The 24,194-nt window shown below is 51.7% G+C and overlaps 8 protein-coding genes across 8 annotated transcripts; 3 read left to right on the forward strand and 5 right to left on the reverse strand.

Annotated features, from left to right (window-relative positions):
- Positions 1–73: 73 nt before the first annotated feature.
- TRIVIDRAFT_30063 (uncharacterized protein) lies at positions 74–1,633 on the forward strand (the record flags this gene model as incomplete). Its single annotated transcript, XM_014103115.1, has 1 exon — positions 74–1,633. The coding sequence occupies one exon, from the start codon at positions 74–76 to the stop codon at positions 1,631–1,633; it is 1,560 nt and encodes a 519-aa protein (XP_013958590.1).
- A 216-nt stretch (positions 1,634–1,849) lies between these two features.
- Positions 1,850–2,970, reverse strand: TRIVIDRAFT_61176 (uncharacterized protein; the record flags this gene model as incomplete). The annotated part of the gene is made up of 2 exons (XM_014103116.1): positions 1,850–2,788; positions 2,845–2,970. The coding sequence occupies 2 exons, from the start codon at positions 2,968–2,970 to the stop codon at positions 1,850–1,852; spliced, it is 1,065 nt and encodes a 354-aa protein (XP_013958591.1).
- Positions 2,971–3,902: 932 nt separating this feature from the next.
- TRIVIDRAFT_31265 (uncharacterized protein) lies at positions 3,903–4,214 on the reverse strand (the record flags this gene model as incomplete). The annotated part of the gene is made up of 1 exon (XM_014103117.1): positions 3,903–4,214. One exon carries the CDS (start codon positions 4,212–4,214, stop codon positions 3,903–3,905), a length of 312 nt encoding a protein of 103 aa, XP_013958592.1.
- A 525-nt stretch (positions 4,215–4,739) lies between these two features.
- Positions 4,740–7,178, reverse strand: TRIVIDRAFT_168247 (uncharacterized protein; the record flags this gene model as incomplete). The annotated part of the gene is made up of 3 exons (XM_014103118.1): positions 4,740–6,553; positions 6,612–6,873; positions 6,964–7,178. 3 exons carry the CDS (start codon positions 7,011–7,013, stop codon positions 4,814–4,816), a joined length of 2,052 nt encoding a protein of 683 aa, XP_013958593.1.
- A 2,944-nt stretch (positions 7,179–10,122) lies between these two features.
- Positions 10,123–10,776, reverse strand: TRIVIDRAFT_185961 (uncharacterized protein; the record flags this gene model as incomplete). The annotated part of the gene is made up of 1 exon (XM_014103119.1): positions 10,123–10,776. One exon carries the CDS (start codon positions 10,356–10,358, stop codon positions 10,200–10,202), a length of 159 nt encoding a protein of 52 aa, XP_013958594.1.
- TRIVIDRAFT_71742 (uncharacterized protein) lies at positions 10,769–11,951 on the reverse strand (the record flags this gene model as incomplete). Its single annotated transcript, XM_014103120.1, has 2 exons — positions 10,769–11,257; positions 11,657–11,951. The coding sequence occupies 2 exons, from the start codon at positions 11,894–11,896 to the stop codon at positions 10,769–10,771; spliced, it is 729 nt and encodes a 242-aa protein (XP_013958595.1).
- A 4,616-nt stretch (positions 11,952–16,567) lies between these two features.
- TRIVIDRAFT_61180 (uncharacterized protein) lies at positions 16,568–18,231 on the forward strand (the record flags this gene model as incomplete). Its single annotated transcript, XM_014103121.1, has 5 exons — positions 16,568–16,662; positions 16,702–16,900; positions 17,467–17,550; positions 17,593–17,684; positions 17,757–18,231. The coding sequence occupies 5 exons, from the start codon at positions 16,568–16,570 to the stop codon at positions 18,229–18,231; spliced, it is 945 nt and encodes a 314-aa protein (XP_013958596.1).
- A 3,901-nt stretch (positions 18,232–22,132) lies between these two features.
- TRIVIDRAFT_9220 (uncharacterized protein) lies at positions 22,133–22,411 on the forward strand (the record flags this gene model as incomplete). Its single annotated transcript, XM_014102913.1, has 1 exon — positions 22,133–22,411. A coding segment is annotated over one exon (279 nt), but the record flags the coding sequence as incomplete, so codon positions are not given.
- Between the last annotated feature and the right edge of the window lie 1,783 nt (positions 22,412–24,194).

Raw genomic sequence — 24,194 nt, forward strand, 5'->3', positions numbered from 1 at the left:
AAGAACCATCGAGGAGCCAGAGCCTCACCTCCTCCCAGGCAGTCAAGATGATCTTGCTGCCACAAGGGAGTTGATGCTGCAAGAGACTCGTAAGAACATCCTTGCGTGTGACTCATACATCCCCGAGATTGAAAGCTTTCTCAAGACCATCGAATCAAAGGTTAAAAACCTGCGTGTGACCGGTCTGCCTGCTTTTATCCGTAAAATAAGCAAAGAGCATGATATCCTGAAGCGAGTCGAATCTGAACTCGTCGACGATGAGCAGGATGAAACTGGACTGAGTCTATTAAACAGAAAGCTGGTAGCGAGTGCTACAATTGTACAGCATGGGGCTGTTCATTGGGAGATTCTCAAGCGGTGCCGCTCCTTTCTCGTCATCGATCAGACATTTCAGGGGTCAGCCAAAGAAGACCGGAAGAAGCAAGTCTCCCAGATCGTCGGCAATGGGAGAGAAAAGCAGCAGCTGAATCGAACGCTCAAAGAGCAGGCCAAGGTGGAAGTCGACGTGGTTGAAGGAGGAAATGAATGGCTCGACATTAGATGGCTCCAGGCGGACAGGTTGGCTCGACAAATGACCGACTGCGGCTGGGGATGGGGAGACTATCATTTGGGAGATACTGTCGACCCGGAGGAGTGGGAGGATACGCCTCTTGCTAAGCAAGTCAGGCGGCTCGTTGCTGCGACCAAAATAAACCGTCACGAGTATCGTATTCCCCGACTGCGCATCGTCTTTCCTAACCTGAAGAGAGGAGAAAATGAGGATATCGATGTGCTGTTGGATCAGATATGCCGTCTCGACCCCCTGGTTGACATTGTTGTGGAGGACTCCAGCAGCGTCTTCATGCAGACACCACCTCCGCCCCTCAAGGATGCCATAAGAAACCTTATAGGAGACGAGTTTGACGGTCTAACGGATACCTTGAATATGGATCACACTATCCTCATCGACCTCATCTCCGACATCACCCACCTCCAACTCGAGCCCCAGCCCTGGCAAGCCCAGACAACGCGGCTACAAATCGAAGAAGAGCGCCAACATGGCGGTGTCATGGTGCGCGCCCTATATCCAATCCTACAAAACCGCACCCTCTTCTGCACGCAAGAAGCCGCAGAGCACTTCCACGAAGTCCTCCGCACCGTCGGCACGCCTACTGAAAGGGAACGCGGAAGGCTCTTGGTTCCCTTTGACGATGATACCCGCGATATGCCGGTGGAGGAAATTCGCAGACGCTTCGAAGAGCTGTCTGTCCATCCTCTTCCTGATAATGTGCAAATTCCTATCAAAATCCTCGATGAGACGTGGACTATGACTACTGTTAACCAGGCAGTGGCTGATGGACGACTGCCAAAGGTTGCTCTCGATGTTGCCAAGTGCGGTGCTTTCAAAAGTTCCAAGCTGAGCATCTACATGTACGGCTGGGCGACGGGCAATGTCACAATCACATCGAACAAAGAAGTCCGCGGCCAGATTCGCACATGGGTCGAGACCAACAGACGCCATGACGAGGAGCGCGGCCCAATTATTTGGCGTATCGATGTTACGAGAAATCTACTGGCCAAGAGCGCTACGCCGCCGCCAGCAATGCGGACAGAGAACGGTCTAGATGGCATCACGCTGAAGAGACAGAGATGAAAAAGGATTATATGAATTTCAATTATATTTCAACTACCTAACTGCCGACATTACTATTCCTCTCAAGTTTTCCAGCGAAACAAGCCAAGAAATGATTCGCCTTCCCCAAAGAATAGTAATTAGTAAAAACATCACAATCAAATCAACACGCCATTCAACTCCCAACGCATGGCCCAACCTATTTTCCCGCAAAATCATTCCATTGTCATCAATCCTTTAAAACCGGGTCTTGCAAACCATGGCGGTTACAGTCGACTTCCCCTTCTTGGTCACAGTGGTTGGCAAAGGCCCGACGGGAACAGGATACTCACCCGTCGCCCAAATCAGTGCACAGTCACCGCAATCCTTGTGCGCAGTCGAGGTGTGAGTGGCAGTATAGATCTTCCGTGTTCTGCCCAGACGAGACGGGAAGAGATGATAGATTCTGGCGCAAGTCGCAACGGTAGCCCCGGCAGGGTAGTCCGTGTACGATGTAATAGCCGGAGGCCAAGGGTCGATCTTGGTGATGAGTGTCGGTATAGCAGGAGGGAACATGCCGGGGACGCCAAAATCTCTCTCGAGAAACTCATCTGCACGAGTAGCTCGGGGCTCGCACTCGAGGACAGTCGTCGTGAAGGGCTGGATGGCCGTGACGGTTGTGCTGAATTTGACGACGGGTTCGATGCCCGGGGAGTAGTAAGGGATGGGCGAGACGTTGGTGCAGGGGCCGCAGTTGACATAGCGGGAGACGGTCGTGGTGGTGGTGTGCATGGTCAAGGTAGGCCAAATGGTGATGCTGGGGCCTTCCATCACTTGAGCTGTACAGTCTTCACTAAGACGTGGTTCGAGATGAGAGTCATCATCCTCATCATCCTCATCCTCATCATCATCATCCTCGTCGATATCTTCCTCATCATCCTCTTCCTCATTGTCCTCTTCCTCATTTTCATGTTCAAATTCGCGTCCTCTAGGAGGCAAATCAACATGGCCACCACAGTATTGCCGAGTACTAGTCACCGGCCGAAGAAGATTGTTCATATCGCAAGTCGGTTTCGGGGGCGGCGTGGGAATCGGGCCATGGATGCAGTCAACGGCGACATTGCTAACAACAATAGTCAACTGCTTGGTTATTGTCACAACCGAGGGCATGGGGAGGCCCAATCCCTGATAAGCGGCCTTGATGAAAGTTAGTTTTTTGCGCAGTGTGAGGCACTTTTAATTGAAGAACTCACCGGTATAGAGATAGTGGGCCGATGGAAAATGGGTTGAGAGACATTGGCTGTTGATAGGGGGCCTGCGGCAGTGACGCCGGCAAGAGCGCCAACTGCAAAGGCGGATTTAAGTGCAGAGAACACCATCGTCTTGACTATTGTCTGGTTCTCTGTTCGTGTTGCGCGTTCTCTGCTTTGTATAGGCAGGTGAAGGGTACGACACTGGCGTTGAGATTAAAAAGGAGGAAAGGAGAAACCAAGGAAGAGATGGGACAGAGGACCATTATATAGAGCAGCTCCTAAACTATCATGTTTGAAAATCTTGTTCTAAGCCTCAATAGATAACCAGAAACTATAAGAATTAGAAAAGAGAAGCAGAAGAAGAAGAAAGCAAAGTATAGGCTCAGGTTAGAGTTTATATCGCCGCCTTCACGCTATTCTCCACAGCCTCAACGTGTACCTCGTCCTAGGCATTTACTATATTCGAGACATTGCGTGTAAAAACCGTTTACGATAGGCTCAAGCTTCGTAAAAGGAAGAAGCCGAAAGCTAAACGTGTGGACGATAGTAGATCTTGGGGTTGGCGGTAGAATCCATTGATCCGGTGGCGTTTTCGCAGTCGGCCCTATGAGGCATATGGATACATCTACTTGAAGCTTGAGAAAGCATCGTGGGTTGTGTACACGCGATAACTAGTGAGATATATATTATGGAGATGTACACTCCCCATGAAGTTGAGAAATAAAGTTCATAATCATGTAAATTTATGAATTGCACAGGATGAATCCCAAGAAGCTGATCATCTCATAGAGAAACATAGAATCATAGTAAATTTCGCAAGGGAAGCCATGTAATTCTTTGCATTTTACCGAGCCATCCATGGTGCATGATTTGATAAAGAGCCAAATCTGAATATGGTTCAAACAAAAGTCCCCGTCCAAAAGCCAATCAATCAACAGCCACCCCAAACTATCATGCCCATTCCCATCTCTCCTCCATGTGCTCCCAGCTTCTCCATGCCGCTCTTTAAACACTAAACAGCCACCACATACCCTCCCCCCCCACTTGCAACGATACTTTCACGCATCAACTTCAGGTGTAGGCGTCGCCGAGCAGACCGTACGATACAAGGTCGAAGGTGTCGACACACGTATGACCGTCGAAATGATCATGACCGGGCAATGAACGATTGGGACTTGCACAATCCGGACATCTGTGCAGCCATCGCAATCCACCGAGCCAGTAACCGTGACGGTAGACGGGTATGCGGTGACAGTCCCGTTCCAGGAGCACTGCGGCCAGAAGGGTGGAGTAGGGAGGCGAGATTGTGTAAATGTCATGGTGGACGTGCAGCCAGACTTGGTGGGAATGACAATGTCCTCGTCAGCCATGGCCAGCTTTGCGCAGAGCGTGGCGAGGAGTAGGATGTTGGTCTTGAGAGCAATCATTTTGCTGCTAGATGAATAGTCGGGTTTGGAAGCAAGGGTCTTGGAAGAATGGGGATGCGAATTCGTCTAGTATTGGGAACAGTCGAAATCAGCAACTTCGGAGAGAGAACCTTTTCGCTCACTGTCACTTGGCTCTTCTTAGATGATTCTTTTTTCTCCTCTTTGAGTATGTAAGATGAAGAGAAGACGAAAGCTAAATATGGCGGTGTCACCTAAAGGGAGGATCAGTGTCAACGGCTCGGCAAAAACGGAACTGTATGCAGGAGCAAAAGAGAGACAGTTGACGTATCCGATGCCTCCTCCACCTATTAATTAACAGTATTTTGTATGGAGTCAATAAGTGCTGCTATTTTGGGCAAGTGGTAGGAGCGTGTGAGTGAAAGTGCCAGAGACAATGTCTTGCCCGCTTCTAAAGAGGCAACTAGAAGTCAAAGAACATCACGGAAAAGGATCCTCGGCACTATATATAGGTATTGAAGAGAGATTTTTATTTTCCAGTAGTGTACAGGCCCTCACCTCCCCCTCTCTCAAACTCAACCAACCTAAAACTGACCAATGTCAAACCCTAATTCCTCCATAAAATCACCTGCATCGAAATCAGGATCCCACTGCGGAAACGAAATCCCCTGTGTGTCATCCCACGCCCAATCCTGCATCCAGTCCATGGGAATGTCCCCCAGAGAACTGCCATCAAGACTCGTTGTCTCATCCTCCCACTTAGACCTAGGTAATCCTTCCCGCTCGGCAACCTCCTTAAGAATCTCAAAGCACTGCTGGCCAACCTCCGTCGCCGCTTGAAACATCATGCGCGTCCTTTGCTTACAATCGACGCCCTGTTCCAGGGCCTTGACGTGCGCGAGACAGGCCGCCGTGAAGATAATGCCCTTGACGTTCGTCTCTCCGGAACGCACCCTCTCGAGCTTCCACGTCCGCGTGGCTTCGAGGCGGGCGCTCAAGTTGGCGCTGCCTACCGTTGGGAGATAGCCTAGGCTCGTAGGCTGGCCAGCCTTGGCGTGGAGGAGCTCTATCTGGACGATGATCATGGCCTGCGATGCGACATTATGAAACATGCCCGTTCCGTTAGTGACTAGCCTCTTGAGATCAGGATCCATGGCTCCTGTTGCGGTAGCTTTATCTTCGGACCAAGCATCTGGAAACCCCCAAATGTGTGATATCTTCATGGCACTGTCCAGACACATTTGTCGCGAAAAGTAGAATCTGGCGTCGTTTATATATTTGACAATGACGGGCTGGTGAAGTGCGTGGAAGCAACGGTAGAGAAAAATCTCCGTCACCAGGACGTGAAACTGGGTGATCGGTGAATTCGCTACGGCCTGGAGAGATTGGAGGGCCTCCGAGATGGCTCGGCAGGCCTTTGTCAGATCTGAATTCAGTCGTAATGTTTCCTCATAGTGGTCGCCTGGCCTTGTGTTGTTGACGTGGTTGATGAGATTCATGCGCAGTGGTATCGTAGCCAGCAGAGCCCTCAGAATGGACGTCTGAGTCGGCACCTTGGGGCCTTTAGCGTTCAGTCTTCCATTGTCCTTTTCGTCTGTGAGCTCATCGTCGTTTAGATTCGCGGGAGGAAGAGTATCGTAGTGCGCTGTAGACAGCAGTGGCGAACCGCCTCCTTCAAAGGAAAATTGCATATTCAGCTCCAAAACAGTCGCCCACAAACGACGCCGCATCTCGGCCCGATATATAGTCAAGTCTCCGAGATATTGAGGATCTCGATGCAGGCCCACAAACATGGCGTTCCTTACCAAATTGCCAGCCATCATCCACACCATGTCTACACCGACGTTGCACGTAGACTTGGCCAGAAGCAAAAGACACTGTATCTGAATGCCCTCCATGTTGATTCTTTTCTTCTCTGGCGGAATCATGAGCCACATTTGGGCTTCGAAAATCCATTGCGTTACCATTGGCCTCAGGGAGAAATGCTCATCGTACAAAGCCGCCCCAAGTGCCATGGCGAGCTGCATTAGAATCACAAAGGACTCATTGGGCGGATGGTTATTCTCCCAGAATTTCGCGTAATCAGCCCGGAATGTAGGGATGTGAACAACGCGGAAGACACCTTCAAAAGTGCGGAGATAGTTTTCGACAAGCACATCAGCCAGCTCTCGGTCAGGTATTTGGGCTCCTAGGTTAGTTGAAGAGAGTGGCTTAAGGCGGTTCTTCTTGATCTTGCGGCCAATTGTCTTGCATTTCAGGAGTGAAGCATATAATTCACCCTGATTGATGTTATCTTGACCAACAAGATCATGCTCAACCTTGAGCTAGGAAAGGGTATAGATTAGCCAAACACTCACGAATATCAAAGAAGAGAAAACCCACAATGTTGACGCCATATATCCAGTGGCTGTGAGCGTAGTACCGGGACTTGGCCACAAATCCATCTCCAGGTTCCGCCGTCTCCGGTGTGGTTTGGTGCCTTTTTGGCCCATCTTGAGCATCATTAATACGTAGAGCTTTGGCGAGCTTTTCCTCCAGCTGATGAACCCGGGCAACTAGCCAATCGACATTAGGAGACGATGAAGTAGAAGAACCAGCGTTAGGGCTGATTCCTTTTGACGAAGATGCGCTGATAGAGTCTATGCTGGTGGACGGCAGGCTCGAATGGATGGCGTCTATTGCATCTGAACCCGAAGTCTCGGGTCTCGGTTCCGCTGCTTTGATGGTTCTCAACGAAGGCCTTGCCGCATTATCGGTAGCCGAATTGCCATTGCCGTTCATCATCAGATCCAGCTTCTTGGTCCGCCATGCCGGAATGTGAACCGGCGCATATGTGCAGCTGGGGGCGTTGGATTCGACGCATTTGTTGCACGGCTGCGTGCGGTCGCAGCGAATTTTGCGTCTCCGGCATTGCTCACAAGACAGCGGCGGTCGACGGCGTTTCTTCTCAGCAAAGCTTGGTGGAGGGACCTTTGGAAGGTCTTGATGAGATACCGAGTCCATATTTACCTCTTGGCTGTGAATGTGGAGCTGGTTGCGGGACTTGGTGCTTGTCTTGCTTCTCTTGCTTGTCCTCTTTAGAGCGCCTCTCTACGACTCACGCGATGCAGCCCAGCACCGGCAATAGCGGCATCTGGCAGTATTTTCTCCAAGAAGAATTGCGTCGTCAAGAATGCCGCGCAAATCCTGAATCAAAGAGAGATTGGCGATGACGACAATTGCTTAGCCAACAGCTTGAAGCTCGGAAAGCGGCATCTTGGAAAGCAAGCCGCCCGGTGTTTTGACGACTGCTCATTGGCCAGCCTCGGCCAATTCACCGAAGCAGCCTTGGACAACTCTCGCAGCCTCGAGATGCTATGTAATGGACTCTCAAAACGCTTCGTTGGTGGGACTTTTCTTGAATGGGGAAAGCTGCACTAGCCAAACTAGCAGCGCAGAGAATGATTACATGGACTCCGTAATTATGGCCGCTCATCCATCTTCAACTAGGATTACTTGCAAATCCCCGGCGGCCGCGCATTTTGTGAGCACTGTAAGACGACTTAGCACCGGAGGGGCTTTCCGGTGCTCCATGTCCTGTCGTTTGAGTGAGTGCCGCGGAAAACAGGTAAAAGGGCTAATTAAAACATGTCCAGAATGAAGAGAGTATTGTTTTGGAAGTCGCGCTGTTTCTCTTCTCGTCCATGCATTTCCGTGGATTCAGTCCTTTTCACAAGACGAATTGCAGGAAAAGGAGTTTCGCTACAGGTTAGACCTTACGTCAGCACGATGGCGTCTAAAAATAGGCGCCTTGAGGAGAGGATCTCCGTTAGGCGAACACATGCATAGGTGAGTATCTGATAAATTGCTCCGAGTGATATCGCACTCAATGCTTTCCACTTGAGTGTTGGGCTTCTTCTCCCACAACCATCAACCGAGGCATCGGCGACTTTATTGCTTTCAACTCAGCGTATTCTGTTAGCATCAAAAAAAATAGAAGAAGAAACTGAAAATAAAAGGAAAAAGCAAAGATCCCCTCGGAGAAATGCGACGGTCGACAGGGCCCGCCATCACCGTTCAATCCTTTCATCTACCTACACTTCGTACCTTGGTTAGACCCTTTCCGACGCAGGTTTACCGGGTCAAATACGACCGACACAGGAATTTGCAGCGCCTGCAAACTGATACTAGTCCTCACCAAACCGTGACTAGCACTGCTCACAAGGGTTAGTAGAACTGACATAGTCCTGGTAGCTGCAGGGACCAAATCATCTGGTCCCTGAGCCGTGTGGACTCACCAACTTCCAAGAACCCAGGGCCCTATTGATCCTGCCTTGCTGCTCTCTCCATATACTCCCCTCTTAGTATTACCCCAAACAGAGCCTGTCATCGTATTTCCTCTAGAATGTTAGTATGAAACCTATACGAGCGCACACGGATCGTCTCAGCAAAGTCGCGCGTTGTCCGCCCGCCTTAGCGATTCCACCGCTTCTACAGCATATTCCAACAAGGAACAACATCGAGTGCCCTCGGCCAACTTTTCCCTTCTTTGGAAAGGTCATCAATATTAAAGTTTCGACTGATGCCCGTGCGCCAACTCCCGGCGACTCCTCTTGTCGTTTGGGGTAAAGCTCACGTAGGGATTTGCATGCGTTCCCCCTTGCCCTCTGGAGGGTTTATCAAACGGTGCTAGCCAGACGGTATAATGCGATGCTAGTCGAGTTACTCCGTGCTAGGGCTGATCGGTGGAATATTTCTTTCCCTGTCTGTCCGAGATCCCTTGCTTAGAGGCAAGGTGGTTTGTATGTAAAAGTCGTAATTCAAGCAGCAGTACTCATCACGCTTGGCTGGAGGGTAAACGTATCAAGGCAAATCATTGCCGGGTTGGAGCCATCTAGATCGAAACCCGAGGTCCGTGTATAATCTAGGCACGGCCACGAGCTATTGCTATTTGGCCATACTAGCATATCCCCCGTAAACCCCGTTGCATCTCATCGCATGAGACGGACGTCTTATCATATTCAATCTGGTTAGTATGCCGAGTTGCTGGCCGCACTCCTAACCCAGATTGAGGTTGAAGCGCCCATCCGTCTCATAGCAAAAAGCTGGCTCACCTATCATGACCGACGGCCCGGCCGTGACCGAGGCGCCGGGCGTTGCGAGCTGCCACAAATGAAAGCTCCCGAGGCTATTTGTCACAATAATAGCGTTGAACTTACTGCAGCTTGGATCAGCATCCGTAATAGTCTCAAAGGGAACGTTGCTTACCCGTCCGTTCCGCACCGTTTTTGGCGCTTAACAAAGTGAAGCTAGCATCACAACAGGGCTTACGAGATTCCTTCTTAGCGATGCGTTGCTTACGGCTTACCAGCAAACAAGTCGGAGAAGCAAAGGAACGTGCTAGTGGTAGTATATGGTCCATCACGAGGCCGGCGTCGTCCGAGTTGCACCCTTACATTGTTTCGGTTCCTTGGCATCCCTGAGAGAGGCTCTCGACGCTCTTCTTCATATGGACACAGCTCCAGTAGTCGTGGTCTGGATAGCCTACCAGTAAAGAAAACGGGAAAACAGAGGACACGAATCGCAGAAGATATCGGCGGTATATCGCATCACATCGTGTCCATCTATTGGGTTGTGTCCTGATGTCATTCCGAGTCCTTGGCATCCCATGTAATCACTCAGTAGGGCCGCTTCTTGGCTAGGACCGCGGTGCTAGTACCGGTACTCGTATGCTCAATGCCACGTTCCAAAACGGATGCCGAATAGGGAACAAGGTCGACAGCAAGCGGTGATAAATAAGTGCGGCGCAAGGGACGGTCACCAGTCCAAGTGCAGACTGGCTGGCCACTTGGCTAAGTCCGCACTGTAAATCCGCTCGGAAATATGTAATAAGCGCAAGAAAGTTCCATCAATCATCATGCCGTATCGGTCTTGTTCTCTTTTGTCTTCCAGGTTCCTTTGTTTTTTCAATTTGGGGAATAACGTAGAATCTCAATAAGGTTCACGGGCCGAAAGGGGAGTTCCAACAGGCCCACAGATGCCGGGATACGATGCAGAGACAAAAGAGACAAGAGACAACGGATAGAAATTTTCCAAATCGCCGGCCAGCATCCATCTGGCAGCCCTCCTCGTACTTTTCCGTGTTCGCATGATCTGCAGAAGTTTCAAGATGCATTAACTATGATATCAGTCAACGCATATGCAGTGCAAGTATAAGGCCACCACGAAGTTACAGGGCTCCGTCTTGATGCAAGTTCCGTGGCAGCATCTGATTAGAGAGGGCCTTGCCCTCCGCATTAGTGCGCCCAGGATCACGTCGGGAAGAAGAGCCTTCTTAGCATAGCTCTTGTTTCTAGAATGGCGTTCACTCCGAGCTAATTCGATACATGTAGTCAGCCCTGCATACCACTTGGAAGATGAGCATACCTCATATCTCTCTGTAGCTTCATTCTGGTCGTTCTCGTTTATCATGTGTGAAGCAGATCAATCGTTATTCATTCCTCAGATGCTCAATCTGCTCTTGTTGGGGTTTTTTTTCCCCTTAACACCAGGTAGTATCTTTAGATCTCCTCCATATCCTCCAAATCATCGAGAGCCGGATAATCTCCAATCTCCACCCTCTCTGGCCTCACAAAAACCCCATGCTTTAGTTCTGAGGGTTGTCCCCAGTAACGCTTGCCTGAGATGCTGCCGTCATTCTTCCCCACAGGCTCGTCCAGATGAACCCCCACCCATGGTCCAGCACCGTTAGGAATCTCTTCAACGTCACCAACGTACTTGACCTCACCTCGACGAGTGTCCTCTCCACCGACGCGGCATCTCTTACCAACTTCAACGCCACGCTGGGCAATTTCCTCCTTGAGGGCAGCCACCCTAGCCTCCTCACGGCTTGGCGCTGTAGGGTCAAAACGGCCAAGCTTTTCCGTCTTCTTCCAGGCTAGTACGGAATCTGTCTTCTTCTCGTACTCCTCATCGGGCATCACATACTTGTCCACGCCTGAAGTATCGGTGAAGTTGGGCCTGGCTGTTGGTGGGCGGGTGTCAATGACCTACGAAATCATGGCGTGTTAGCTTCGTCTCCATCTAGGCCCCCCTCTTCTCTGCCGTCCATGTCCCCAGCAAATGCATAGAGGCGCTCCATTACAGATAGCAGGGGGCACGCGCCCAGAAGAAAAGCGTTTGGCTGCCCAAAGCCTCCATGAGAGGCCCGCTTTGGGATTTCACCCGTTCTCTTTCAGGCGCCGAGTTGATTGCAAAGCAGCCCCCCCACGCATACACATAGAGAGTAAAAAAAAAAAAAAAAACAAGCAAAAAGAGGCAGAGGGGGAAGGAGAGAGAGACAAGCAAACCGAGACGTCTGCGCTGCAGAGCAGGGTATGAAGCAAAACGCTGCATCCCTGACCAGCAGCACTCTCGGCGGCTAATGAAATCAACAATGGCTGACTTACATGCAGCTCTGCATACGGAGCCAGGGGAAAGCTGGACAACCGGACAGCGTCCTCATCTGCTGCCACCAGGGGGATTTTTTCCGCGCCAGCTGACGTTTTGAGACTGAGAATCTGGCACGAGGGGGGAATGCCCGTGACGGGCTCGAGTTTGGTCTTGAGCTGGAAGATTGTCCACGAAGGCGTGATGCGCCGCTCGGAAGCAGCGTACTCCGAAATGACCAGCAGAGGGACGTCCGCCATGGCGTTGTTGGGGTGAGTTTTTAGCTCGGCAAAGGGACCTTTTGGTTTGGGATCTGTGACGTTTGTCGCTAAGGACTCAACGTGATGGTGGTTGGTATCAATCCGGTAGGTTTTTTGAGGACCAAGAAGCCGCTGCCTTCCCACCGTCACTTCGGACAAACTAGCGGGGTTTGACCCCCTAGGATATCGACGCAGTATGGAGCACGGAGTAACTTGGTCGAGGCACCTCGCTAGTGGCCCAACAACAGACCCTAGAAGGCAATGGATTTGAAGTCGAGGCAAGGGATACGATACGATAGCGAGGCAAAAGGTGAGAGAAAAGTGCACGGCAAATTTCTCATGCACAGTTATATGCTGGTTTTTCAGGCTCTTATGACTAATTACTAACGCTGTAGCCAGGCGGAAAGAGCGAAAGGCAGCAACGAAGCAGTTATTTCCTTGCCAAGCCAAGTACCTATTTGACGCCACAGGGGATATCGGTTAGTAATGATGTTGCTTAGCAGTGGGCGAACACAGTACCTAGACTTGCGTAGGCAACCGAAATACAAGGTAATCCGCTGTATCAAGGCGCCAAGCGAAGTACTCAGCGTCCAGCAAATGTCCGCAGCTACCTCGAAAGACCGTAAGCCACACTTGCTGCCCGCCACCTTTTTACGGCACTACAGCGGAGTACCTCTCGTACGGGGTCAAGAATATACAGGCTGCCTACAACTTCAATAGTACTAACCTACCTACCCACCTACCCACCTAATGCCTAATAGGTAGGTATGTAGTCGGTTGCGGCGTATTAAATACGGAGCACCTGGACTCAAATCGGTACCTAACCATTTTCTCGCTGGACCCTCAACCGCGTAAAGATGGAGCACGGTTTTCCGTGGGACAGCGGCTAGCGATTGGCTTCATCAGAACTGCCTTGGGTTCGGGTATCCAGCAGATAGATTGGTGTCTAAAACCTTACTGTACACGGATATCATGCTAATCTAGCTAGCAAGCCTACAACCGAGCGGTCTCGTTAGAAGAGATTAGCCCGTCATAGCATGTTTGGGACGGGAACACACAACACTCTTCAGCAAGTCGTGGGAATGAATACATCTGTGTGTACTCTGTAGAGGACCAAGTCGACTCGGCACTTGGGCATCAGTTCGGGGCCCTGCAGAACCCTTACCCACATGGCAGATGGCAAGCAAACAGACACGACACCGAGACCCTTGCTCAACGGGTGTATCACCCGCCTCGGGGGTATCCGCCGACGGCTGCCTGTATACATACTACTTCGAGGTGGTATACAGGCCATGTCATAAATGACTAGATTGATTGGGTGACCCTGTGTTTGCATCGGAGCATTGCCGCAGAGCCCATCTTGAATGGGTGGGTGGATGCGTCAAAAAGGCAGGATGTAAGTGCCCAAGTACTAGACCCAATCGATGCATGGCGATGCTACGGCACAGTGCCGTACTCGTCCACACTTGTACTCTGCATTATCTTGCCTATGCGGACAGAATACGGGTATGCCGACTATGTGCATGGTAGGTAACGGTTTACATACGGAGGCAAGGAGGATACCAAGAGATGACACGAAACGTTTCAAAAATCGCCCTTAGAGCAGAGATCAACAAATAAAAGCAGCTACTACCTATCTAGTAAGAGCTTTACCAGCAGACATCGCATTCCTTAGTAGGATCTGCGTACCCTAGAACAGCCAGAACCAAAAAGAAAGTCGCTTGCGGTTTGGTCTTGACTAAAAGATTTAGTCATTTCTGACTTAAATCGCTCTTTTTGAGCGGTGATGAGATCTAGATAGCACGTCGAGTTCGCAGAGGTACCTGTGTATTGATTAGGCCAATTGGCTGACGGCGACTCCATCGGCTCCATTCAATTGGTGTGCAGAAACTTTCACGTCACACAGCATACTATGTACGGCAGCCTTGCCCACATCTAGATCGGAAAGTGCTCCGTCCGAGTAATCAAGACAATAGTGCAACTATGTACTTCAATCCCGTACCGTGATGTTGGACAGAGAGGAACAAAGGGTGAGAGAGACGGCTCATGTCTATGAGAAATCGTCGTCAATCCTTTCATTCTCTCCCCATAATAAATGGGCATCCTGAACTCTTTATGCAATGGATAAGCCCAAAATATATGCATTACCCTTTGTGTCAAGTTGGAAGGCGTTTCATCAATGTGCAAAATTTTGTCCTAGTATGTCATCGAAGGACTCGGCTCTCTCACTGCCACGCTTCATTGATTGATAGACGACGTCTTACCCTTGATGACTGTTAAATTACCCCGTAGGCTGCTTAGGACGAAGCAGCACCCCGGACCCCTGGTGGGATGACCCTGGCCAGGCATGAAGAGGGAGGCAATGCTACCCTAACTACGTATCACTCAACCTCCTCCCAACCTTCGGTGATCCCCCCGTCCTTTTTGGGGGGGCCATCATGGCGCCTGGCGCCTGACCCAATACTCACCGCCGCCACGTCACGACTTTCTATTGCTTGGATCACGTACAGCCTGCGTGTTGTACATCGGGGAGGGGGAGAAGGAGGTAAAAGAGGAGAAAACTGAGGAGGCCCAGTAGCCGCAGCCGCATATTATAGCTGTGGCAGCAGTTCTGTAAAGCGGAGCTTCTCGAGCGGCGTGGAGTCAATACCTCTCCTCAGGTTGCGCTACCATGTGTGTAAGAAGACGCTTTGCATGCGGAGGATAGCATTAGATTGGCTGGTGGGCTCGCTGGTAGGGTGTTGGAATTGGTCCTCCCGGGCTCGCTGCCCACGCGATTGGTAACGGGCAAAACTTGCTGCACGTCCCGCGATGACAGACAGATGTGAGATATGATGTCCCGACCGGGGAACGGCTGCTGGAGCGACGTCGTCTGACAGGGATGTCTCTGGGGATGGCGTGTCGAGCCAACAAAGCCTCTTGTGGGTTCATCCATCCGTACTTGTACAGTACAGTAGCATCTACGGAGTCGGCCTGCCGGCTGATACAGTAGACTCTGATGATGAAAGTCTTGGTTCACACAAGTGACCGATAACATCTATAGTGCCTTGAGCTGAGGGATGCAGCGAGTGGCTTTGTCGTCATCGTTTTATTTTTGGCAGCATGGAGTTGGCACATTTGTGCCACGTTAATGTACTCGTATGCACCAGCAATACTAGGAGCTAGTAGCACAGCTGTACGAGGGAGTACCTGGTAGTTAGTACTGCAATAGTTGTTGATGGCTCTCCCGAAGGGCACCGCGGCAGATGGAGGGGCGGGATGTGTGCTCCGTACGGAGCATTGAGGCACGGAGTAATATTCGCAATGCTAGCCAGGGAGGGCTGGTTCATGAGTAAATCGACCAGGGCGGTCGCGGGCTGAGAAAATGGCTCTGGTGATCTGTATCCTTGTCTGCCCTTTCAATAAAATGCACTGTAGCACTTTGTACATACAAGGCACCGTATTGATGCCACTAAGTACGGAGTAACTGTGCCTTGTTCCATTAGCCCTACTAGGTAGTATTAACATGGAGGAATGAAGTGCCCGTGGGAAGCGAAAGCGGATCAGCCAGGGAGGATGCTGGCGGTTTTCGGTTCTCGCTGCTCAGGCATCAACAACGGAGCTCGGTACTTGCAGGTTGCGTAGTATGTACAATTACGTGCTCCTATAATATTAGTGGCAATAGGTGCGGAATACCTATTTGGTTGCTGTTCACACGATGACCTCAAGCGCCCTCTGTCCGTGGGGGAGAGCTGTCTGCTGTTCGTCTGCAGGAGCGTGGTGTGCGCAGAGTGGACGTCGGAAGGGCCGCCTGTGACATTGCCGATAAAAGCGGCTTGCTTTGTTCACCGCAGATCTTTGAGTGCTTCATCAAGCTCGTCTTGTGTCCTGGAGATGTTTGGTCGCGATTAAGCGTGCGCCTCTTGGTGTCTTGGTCCAGTAGCAGGTCGTATATAGCGACTAATAGAGGTGTGGTGGACCTGAGACACAAAGGACATGGGGCATAGCAAGCAAACGGCGGCGCACCATGATTCAATCTCTCAAGCGGCTCGGATGACAGTGCAGCTGAGGCGCAGACCGCCGGCGGAACAGACAGCAAGCAAAGGGCCACGAGGGGCGTACGAACAGGATCTCGACGAGGTGGCAGTCTCATGCGGCTTTGGACTGGGCGATCATGGTTCGCAGTCAGTTCGAACGATGGTGCCCTGACCCTGGCCCAGCTCCTGAAGCCAACTCACTCACACACGCACACGAGCTTGGGCGAGATGTGCCCATACCCACGCCTCCACGCTTCTCCCACGCCTCTTGCATCCTTAGTTCTCGTAGGTGCAGCCAAGTGAGTACACAAACTGGCGGCTGGAGTTTCACGCACCGCAATCGACGACGTCCTGAGCACCTTGGGCTGCCTGAGCAGAGTCTAGAGTACTCGTAGCTTGTAGTTGACCGCCAATTCATCGGCAGCCCCGGACAGGTTCCCTGGAAGTGCTGATGGTGCTGAAAGTCAGCTTGCCTGGCCTGATGATCCCTTTGATCCGCCATGGCCTGTTTAGGCTGGGGCGGCGACGCAAGTCGAGGTCTGGACATTAGACCATTAGGTATGAAGTTGTACAAAGTCCAGAATGACTGTGGCGAAGATGAAATTCATGGGGGCCTGGAGCCCTGGATGAAGTGGCTGGGGCTGGCATGACCGACATGAGTGCTGGAAGATTACAGGCGGAGGTACCTGTACCGATAGCTGCACTGGTACCTGTGCCGGTACCTAAAGGAGGCCGTAACCAGGCACTTGTGTGCGTTTTAACCTGTTGCAACCAACACTCACGCGATAGGCACCCTGAAACAGCTCAATATTACAGCCCGGTCTACTTCATTTCATACCCTATTGGTGGATGCACTGTTGGACTGGGCGACTTGATAACCACGGATGTGCAAGTACCTATTGATGCTATTTTTAAAGACGTCGCTCATGGAGTGCCAAGGCGGTACTCCATGAAGCATCATCCAAAACTGCTAAACAAGGACAGTCTCGTAAGCATAATCATAATAGTAGCGAAGAGCCCAGCGAGTAATCAGAATAATTCAAAAGGTGCTAAATTGCTACTAACTGCGGACCAACACATTTAGGCGCAGGCCGGCATTCCTTAATTACTTAGTAGGCAATAGATTAGGGTGCGGCTTGAGGCGCTGATGGCTGACCAAGGAGCTGTCCGCAGCAGCTCTTTAGAGTACCTGTACGGAGTACCTATTGGACAAGTTACGGGTATACGCACCTTGTTTGAATCTTTCCATCCTGTCAGCTTCTCTCTTCTCTCCCTGTTTCGACCTTTGGACTTGAAAGCCCGCTTAACCCCCTTTCTAGCCTCTGGCGGACGGTTTTTTGCCTTTTTTTTTTTTTTTTTTTTGCCAGAGCAACACTATGCAACCACACCTTCTCTTCTCCCTGCATTGACTTCTGCCTACCAGTATGGAACCCTGCACCTGGACTGGTAGGGCTTGCGAAAAGTGCCGAACGACAAGCTCTGACAGGGGGGTTCGTTCGTTCAGTTGGACACTTCCCTGAATCTGACTTGCAAGTGCTGTGTGTGGTATTACAGAGTACGCCCGTCGAAAAGAGCCGGCAGCCTGGTTACGACGTCAGCCTGATCATCTTGGTAGTTTTTAAGCTCGGCTCCCGCAATGTAACATCGCTCTTGGATTTTTTTGTATTACTATTGGACCAGGTCCAGGCTATGCCTGCTCAGACGCATGTGGCTAATCAGGTTATAGATGTGATAGATCTAGCAGAAAGCTCTAGCGTGTGGCCGCGAACAGGGTATACCAGGCACTCTGTGCGAGTACCTTGATGGGCGACATAAAGAAAATACTACTACTACTAAATTGGTAGGAAGGAGCAAAAGGAGCAAAAAACCACTAAGATGAACCAGTTACGGAACGAGTGCCTCCAGATATGTGAGGGCGCTGATATCATTTGGTACCATGTACCGCGTCCCACTCCGTCTCCCCGGACCAGCCACGGCACGGGACGCCAAGATGTTGGACGGAACGCACATCCGGGAAGCGATATATATTACTATGTACACAGATGGAGACTGGCGCTTCTCAGTGCTTCTATGCCATACGAACTCACAGGTGACGGCATGCAGCAGCCGCGGACGTGGCAGCCCAGGAGGCATGGTGTTTACGAAGAATACACGTATGGAATGCACTTGATATTCTCCGTGCAACCCCGAGCGAACACGTTCTTATCCAAAGGCACAGAATGCTCACCGCGGTTTGGGCTTGGCGAACTAGGACAAAGGTTGCTTGGCCTGCTGACAACGATTATAAGTTTCACCTTGAACCCTGCTGTGGCGTCCTAAGACACGTTCTAGAGGAGCCAGGGAAAAGGCAAGAATAAAGGTGAGACATGGCAAAGACAAATGAGAACAGAAGCCGCCGAGATGCCTTAAATTAAAAGCACTGCAGGGTTTTCTCGGCGACAGAGGAGCTGACACGGCGGACTGAAGGCAGCTTTGCCAATTTGACATACGAGTACTCGTAGAGGTTGAGCGCGACTTTAGCTTGATTACAACTAGTCTCCAGAGTGCCATCCTGATCCAGGGATTGCTAGCCGACCCAAGCAGACACTAGGTATTACTACTGCTCGCAAGCTAAAGATAAGGAGATTGACGGGTGTCATTCCCGTAAGATGATCGATACTGTATATCCACTCTGGTAAGCGTGCTGCTAATACGGAGTACACCACGACACTTACAAGTGCTGCTACGTCCTTTGGCGTTGTACTCTGTCCAAGCACGGCCATAGCCTAAAAAGGCCTGCATTATTAGCCATTGTTTCACCATTTGAATAATTCCGGAAACTCTCGTGCGCCGCCGTGTGATGACAGCCTCTCGTCGGCTTGTGGTGTCCCAATGCTTCCGCCCGAGAAGTCTATTCTTGGCAAACGCCGTGCGTGAGGCGGCGCCATCCTGCCAAACACGGTGGTGGTGATGGCGCTAGGGAGGAGCTCCAGAAAGCTGGACCGTGGCCACAACTGCAACTGCAACTGCTCCCATACGAAGATGGCTGCGGCTGGCCGAGTCACAACATTTGGGGGCGGCCAGCTCGCCAACATTGAGCACGAGGCCCAGCCCAGCGAGGCCCGACGGAAAAGGCACGAGCAAGCACGAGCTGTCCCAACAGCACAGCAAGCGGGAAGCGGGATTGCATGTGTTGTGCTCCTAACCCAGCGCGTATGCCCAGCAACAGCAACTCACAACACGCCGGGCACCGTGCTAAAGCAAGCATCTAATGATTAGTACCTGACGATGCATGAATGCGTGGTCAGGTCATGTGCTACACTGCATATATGAAGTCCCAGGCAAGTTGCGGCGGTGGCCTCAGATGTGAAGCAGCTCGGAAAGAGGAAGACGAGACAGACAGACAGACAGCAGATACCTTGGAAGTCAGGCCGCAGCCTATTGGCGGGCTATTTGAAGCGACATTGATGCACAGAAATACAAGGGGGGAATGGAGCTACCACTTGGAAGGAGCTGGAGGGGGGCGTGCGCTGAAGATCTGGACCAGTTGAGACGGTGGGCAGCGCTACCGGGGAGTACCTTGGAGCTATTGGCGGCGGCCGTGGCGGAGCCAGTACCACCGAGGTACATACTACTATACGCACAGTGCCTTGAGTGCTTTGTGCCACATCCCATCAGTGCATTTGCTGTTCAAAGTTACCTAGTAGTGGAGGACCTGGCACAGCTCAAACCAAAGCACCACGCCCCCCCTTCTCCCAAACCCTTGAACTTGCTACCTAGCACTAGCACTATGGATCGCAAGACGGGTTCCCGACCAGCTGCATGGTAGCATCAATGCTGCCAAGATATGTAATACTACTAATCTATCTTTATACCCAAATGCAAGGCCGTAAGGCGCGATGCACCGGGACCCGTCCTTGCTTTTCTTGAGACGGCACAGCACAGTACAGGTATGAGGTATGCACGCACACGCACAAAACGAAGCCATCCATCCATCCATCCAGTGCTGATGCGTGTCTGGGGCCAGCGCGAATTTCGGATGCCTCTGGATTGATCTGATGCTGATGCTGATGCTGATGCCAGTGTCAGTGTCAGTGTCAGTGCCAAGGCTCGTGTATGAGATGGGCTTGGGCGAACAAGACAAAGCAGAGGGCTTGGCTCGACGAACCATGACAACACAACGACGACAAACCGTGGCGGCGATGCATGGACAGGACGGAATGGCATGGAAACTCGGTGATTCAATGACGCACTGCCCGGCACTTGAACCCACGCGGGCCCGCCACTGTCTCTCTTCAGCCACTGGACGAACGACGTGGAATGGCTGAAACAATGCAAACGAGAGGCCACGACGCTGCCAGATTTCCCAACCCGACCCAGCATCCTCCACCCTGCAACAGCCCAAGACGAGCGAGCCTCTGATTAGCTACCAATGGACGTCTTCATGCAATTCGCCTGACGGCTTCTGGACGACCAGACAGCCACCGCCATGCTCTTGCTCACCGACTTGAGCAGCAGCAGCTGGAGAGTGCCTTGAGCAAGCTGGGTTCTTCGTTGCTTTTTTGGTTTTGGAACTATTTGCTGGTCTTGTCTTCAGCCGCACCCCTCCCCTGTCCTGTGTGCTGGTTTGTATTTTCTCTCTTTTCTTTCTTTTCTTTTTTCCTTCTTTTTTCCTTTTTCTTCTTCCCCATTTCTGCCGTCTTTCCTGGTCTACCTCTTCTTTCCTGGAACTGACCTAGCTTGTCCTGGCCTGGTCTGCTCCAGTCAGCCCGTCAGTAATGTTCCGGACACTGTCCACAGCGAGCCGTGCTGTTCTTTTCCATCAGCCGCCTCCCTCCTCAATCTCCCGCCTCACTACCGGGCCATTCTTTTTACTCTAGCGCCAGTGTTAATTAATTGATTCATTATTTACCGGGAGCTAGCCCTATGTTGCTCGGGCCCGTCCTAGCTTCACAACCCCAGGCTCAATCATGCTGCTTGCTTCTCCATGCATGCAAACCAGTCCAGGGCCAGCACCAACATGCCATCTTTTTTTGGCCCCCCTTGGACGCTCTTGTTCCCAATTCACACTCCCCACCGTTCTCTGCTTCCCCCAGTCCAGCTGGCGTCGACAGGCCAATCAGATTTTCTAGTGCTCTACTTGCTTTCCTTTCGACACCCCTGGGCTGCTCAATTGCTTGCCCGCTTCCTTCGTCTGCACCAGCGAAGTGGCTTCCCGACTGGCGTCCGCCCTGTCCCCAGCGCTGGGTCCTCGCCACCCCTGCCTAGCCCATCTGACGTTTCCTCTCCCATGGGACTGTCGAGATGGAACTTGTGACTCCCAAGGCCTCTTTCCTTCCTACAGGCACGGCAACCCGATCTAGTGACAAGGTCCTGGTCTGGCCTTGACGTAGTGGCCCGGCGGCAACGGGCCATGCTCTGCTTCATCTCCCCCCATTGGCCCCATGAACCCCCCCGGGCACGCCAATCATGTTGGCATTCTGTCTTCATAAACTCGTTCCCAGAAGCCCATTGTACTTCCTGAGACACCACCGTCCTTCTCTTTTCCTCGTGCTCTTCCCCCCCTTTCGCGGTACCTAAAGGTTGGCACATTCGGGCCTCGACTCTTCTGCTCATCCTCAACTCTTGATGCCTGCCATTGTATCCTCTCAACACTAGGAAACACAAGTCGTACCATCCTGTTCCTTGCAGTTCTTGCCTCTGGTGCCGTGGTTCCTCCTTCACACAACGCCAGCTCGCCTAGTCTCGTTTGCTGCCTTCTCTGGCCCTTCTCGTAGCAGCAACCTTATCAAGCCGGGAACATCGACGATCCTCGAACTGCGTGTCTGCCACATTTGCTGACACAGCTTTGCCACCTCACTGGGTCCTGCTACGCCGGGCCTCTTTCATCGCCTCATTTGCATAGCCCACGCCGGGGCTTAATCAGGCAGTCGCTGAGCTGGCTCAACTCCAGAGCCAGTCGCCGCTCTGCCTCCTGCAGGCAGGGCCACCAACGTCGTTCAACGTGGTCGCACACGGCAGTTTCGACCTTATCCGCGGTCCTGGCGCCCCTGCTGACCGACCCCGTATGGGCGGCAGAGGCTTGACAGCCAGCACCGTGGATATCGCCTCCTTGCTTCGGTTTTCCTCAAACGCCTCAAACGAGTCCCCCGTGCCGTCCCCCACAAGACAGCTTCGACCTGCCTCTGTGCCATCAACACCCACGACTACTCCTCATGATCACCTACCTCCACGTGTAGGGCCTCCGGCTGTAGCTCCAGCGCTCATCCCGAGCAACAGGCGCAGTATGACGCCTCACGTCCCGGATCAGCCAGTCAAGAAGCAAAGCAAGTGGTCTCCTGAAGAAGATGCCATCATCATTGAGTTGCGGGGCAGAGGAATGAAATGGGAAGATGTTTCAAAGCGGCTCCCAGGACGCAGTGCCATTAGCTGCCGGCTTCACTACCAGAACTACCTCGAGAGACGAAGTGAGTGGGATGAGGAGCGCAAGAATAAGCTTGCCAGGCTGTATGAGAGGTATGTGCGAGAGCGTCATGGGAGCAAGAAGTTTACTTGGACCTCTTGATCCCCTTTCTCCTTCTCCCCATCCATCTCCATCACTATAAGGTCGACTAACATTCCCATCTCCTAGATTCAAGTCTGATATGTGGGCTAAGGTGGCTGAAGAGCTGGCAGTTCCCTGGCGGGCGGCCGAGGCCATGCACTGGCAGCTTGGGGAGGCAGACATGGCTCGCCGGGCCGGCGTAGTTCCTTTCTCTCTCGCCGCTGTCAACACCAGTGAGGCGTCAAGCAACAGGACCTTGGCCAGTCGGGCCCAGGCTCCGATTCAGCCGCAGGACAACAGCGCTCTCCGTGAAATGAGGCCACCGTCTCCTCCCACGAGCTACAGCCGCACCCAGCTCATGCCCCCCATGACCTCGGCACGAACTCCTCGGCGAGGACCTATCAACTCGCAACCGCCTCCCCCACAGCAAACGCGACCAATGCTACATCCGCAACACATGCATCAGACACCCCATCCCTCACCCCACACAGTAGTACCAGGACCGCCGGCTCCGCAGCAGCCGCCGCCGCCACCGGCGCCTGCTGCCGCTCTTGCACACCCTCTCAGTGACTACCGCCGCAGCCCAGGTCCTGGACTCGCCCCGATTCAACCTCACCCTCCCTCCCACAACACCGGCCCCCTACCAAGTGTTGCACAGTTGACTACGGGGATGAGTCCATATGGTCCACCAAGCGGACCACCGACGCCAACCTCTCTGCCTGCGATTGCCACTCCCTCGATGCCCCGTTACATGCCTCTTGAACAGGCAGGAACAAAACGGCGAGCAAGCCCCGATATGGCGCGACTCGATGGTGCTCAGAGGCGAAGACTCGCATAAGACTGTCTTGCCCTCATATTATCTATCAAACGAATCTACATGCATGATGAAAAGAAAAAGAAAATCCATACAAAAAAAAAAAAAAAAGAGGGGGGAGTGGTTGAAGAAAGCTTATGATAAGCGAAGTTGATGGATACTGGCAATACATTCATTCTTTACTTGGGCTAAAGGACATACGCTCATACTCTCACACTCTCATATATGAATGGATTCAATGAGGTAATGCAAATGGCATGCATTGGATCAGACATTCACTCTGACATCGATAGACGGGGCATACGGAACGCGTTTCAAAGCAGGAAACGCTCACTGATACGGACGGATGGTATCAACAGCACAATACGCTCGATCACGGACACTTAGACAGCTGCTATTTGTTTTGTTTTGTTTTGTTTTGTTTTTGACCTGGTTTTGATTTTTTTGATCTTGATTTAATGTTGTTGATTTTGAATCTGTCTTATGTTGGTTTTGTTTTACCTCTTTTGCCATTTTTGGCACTCTTTTCGGGATATGGCTAGAGGCGCTTCTTGGATTAAAGAAAAGGCTTTGAACTTTTTAAGGGGTCTGGTACATGATGGGCATTCTAATATGGCTTAGAGGTACATGAGACGAACCGACAGGAGCTGATGACGGGACATATTGGGCATCCATGTTGAGGCATTCACGGAGTAGACGCGGAAGAGTAGGGAACAGGAGCGGACGGGCGTTTTATTATTTTGGAATGATGGAATGGTATTGGCATACACTGGGCACACAGCCATTCTTATTTTGTCTCTTTATCTAGCTAGTACACACACAGCATATCTGCAGCGTTTACTATGTATCAATCAATGAATTTGGTATCATCAAGATGTTATGGTTTGGTAAATTAGGCTGCTGCCCAGGTATCATTTGCAAGTACTATTTAGTGTAACGGCATTC

Source organism: Trichoderma virens, assembly GCF_000170995.1.
Source record: "Trichoderma virens Gv29-8 chromosome Unknown TRIVIscaffold_4, whole genome shotgun sequence".
NCBI classification, from domain to species: Eukaryota; Fungi; Ascomycota; class Sordariomycetes; order Hypocreales; family Hypocreaceae; genus Trichoderma; species Trichoderma virens.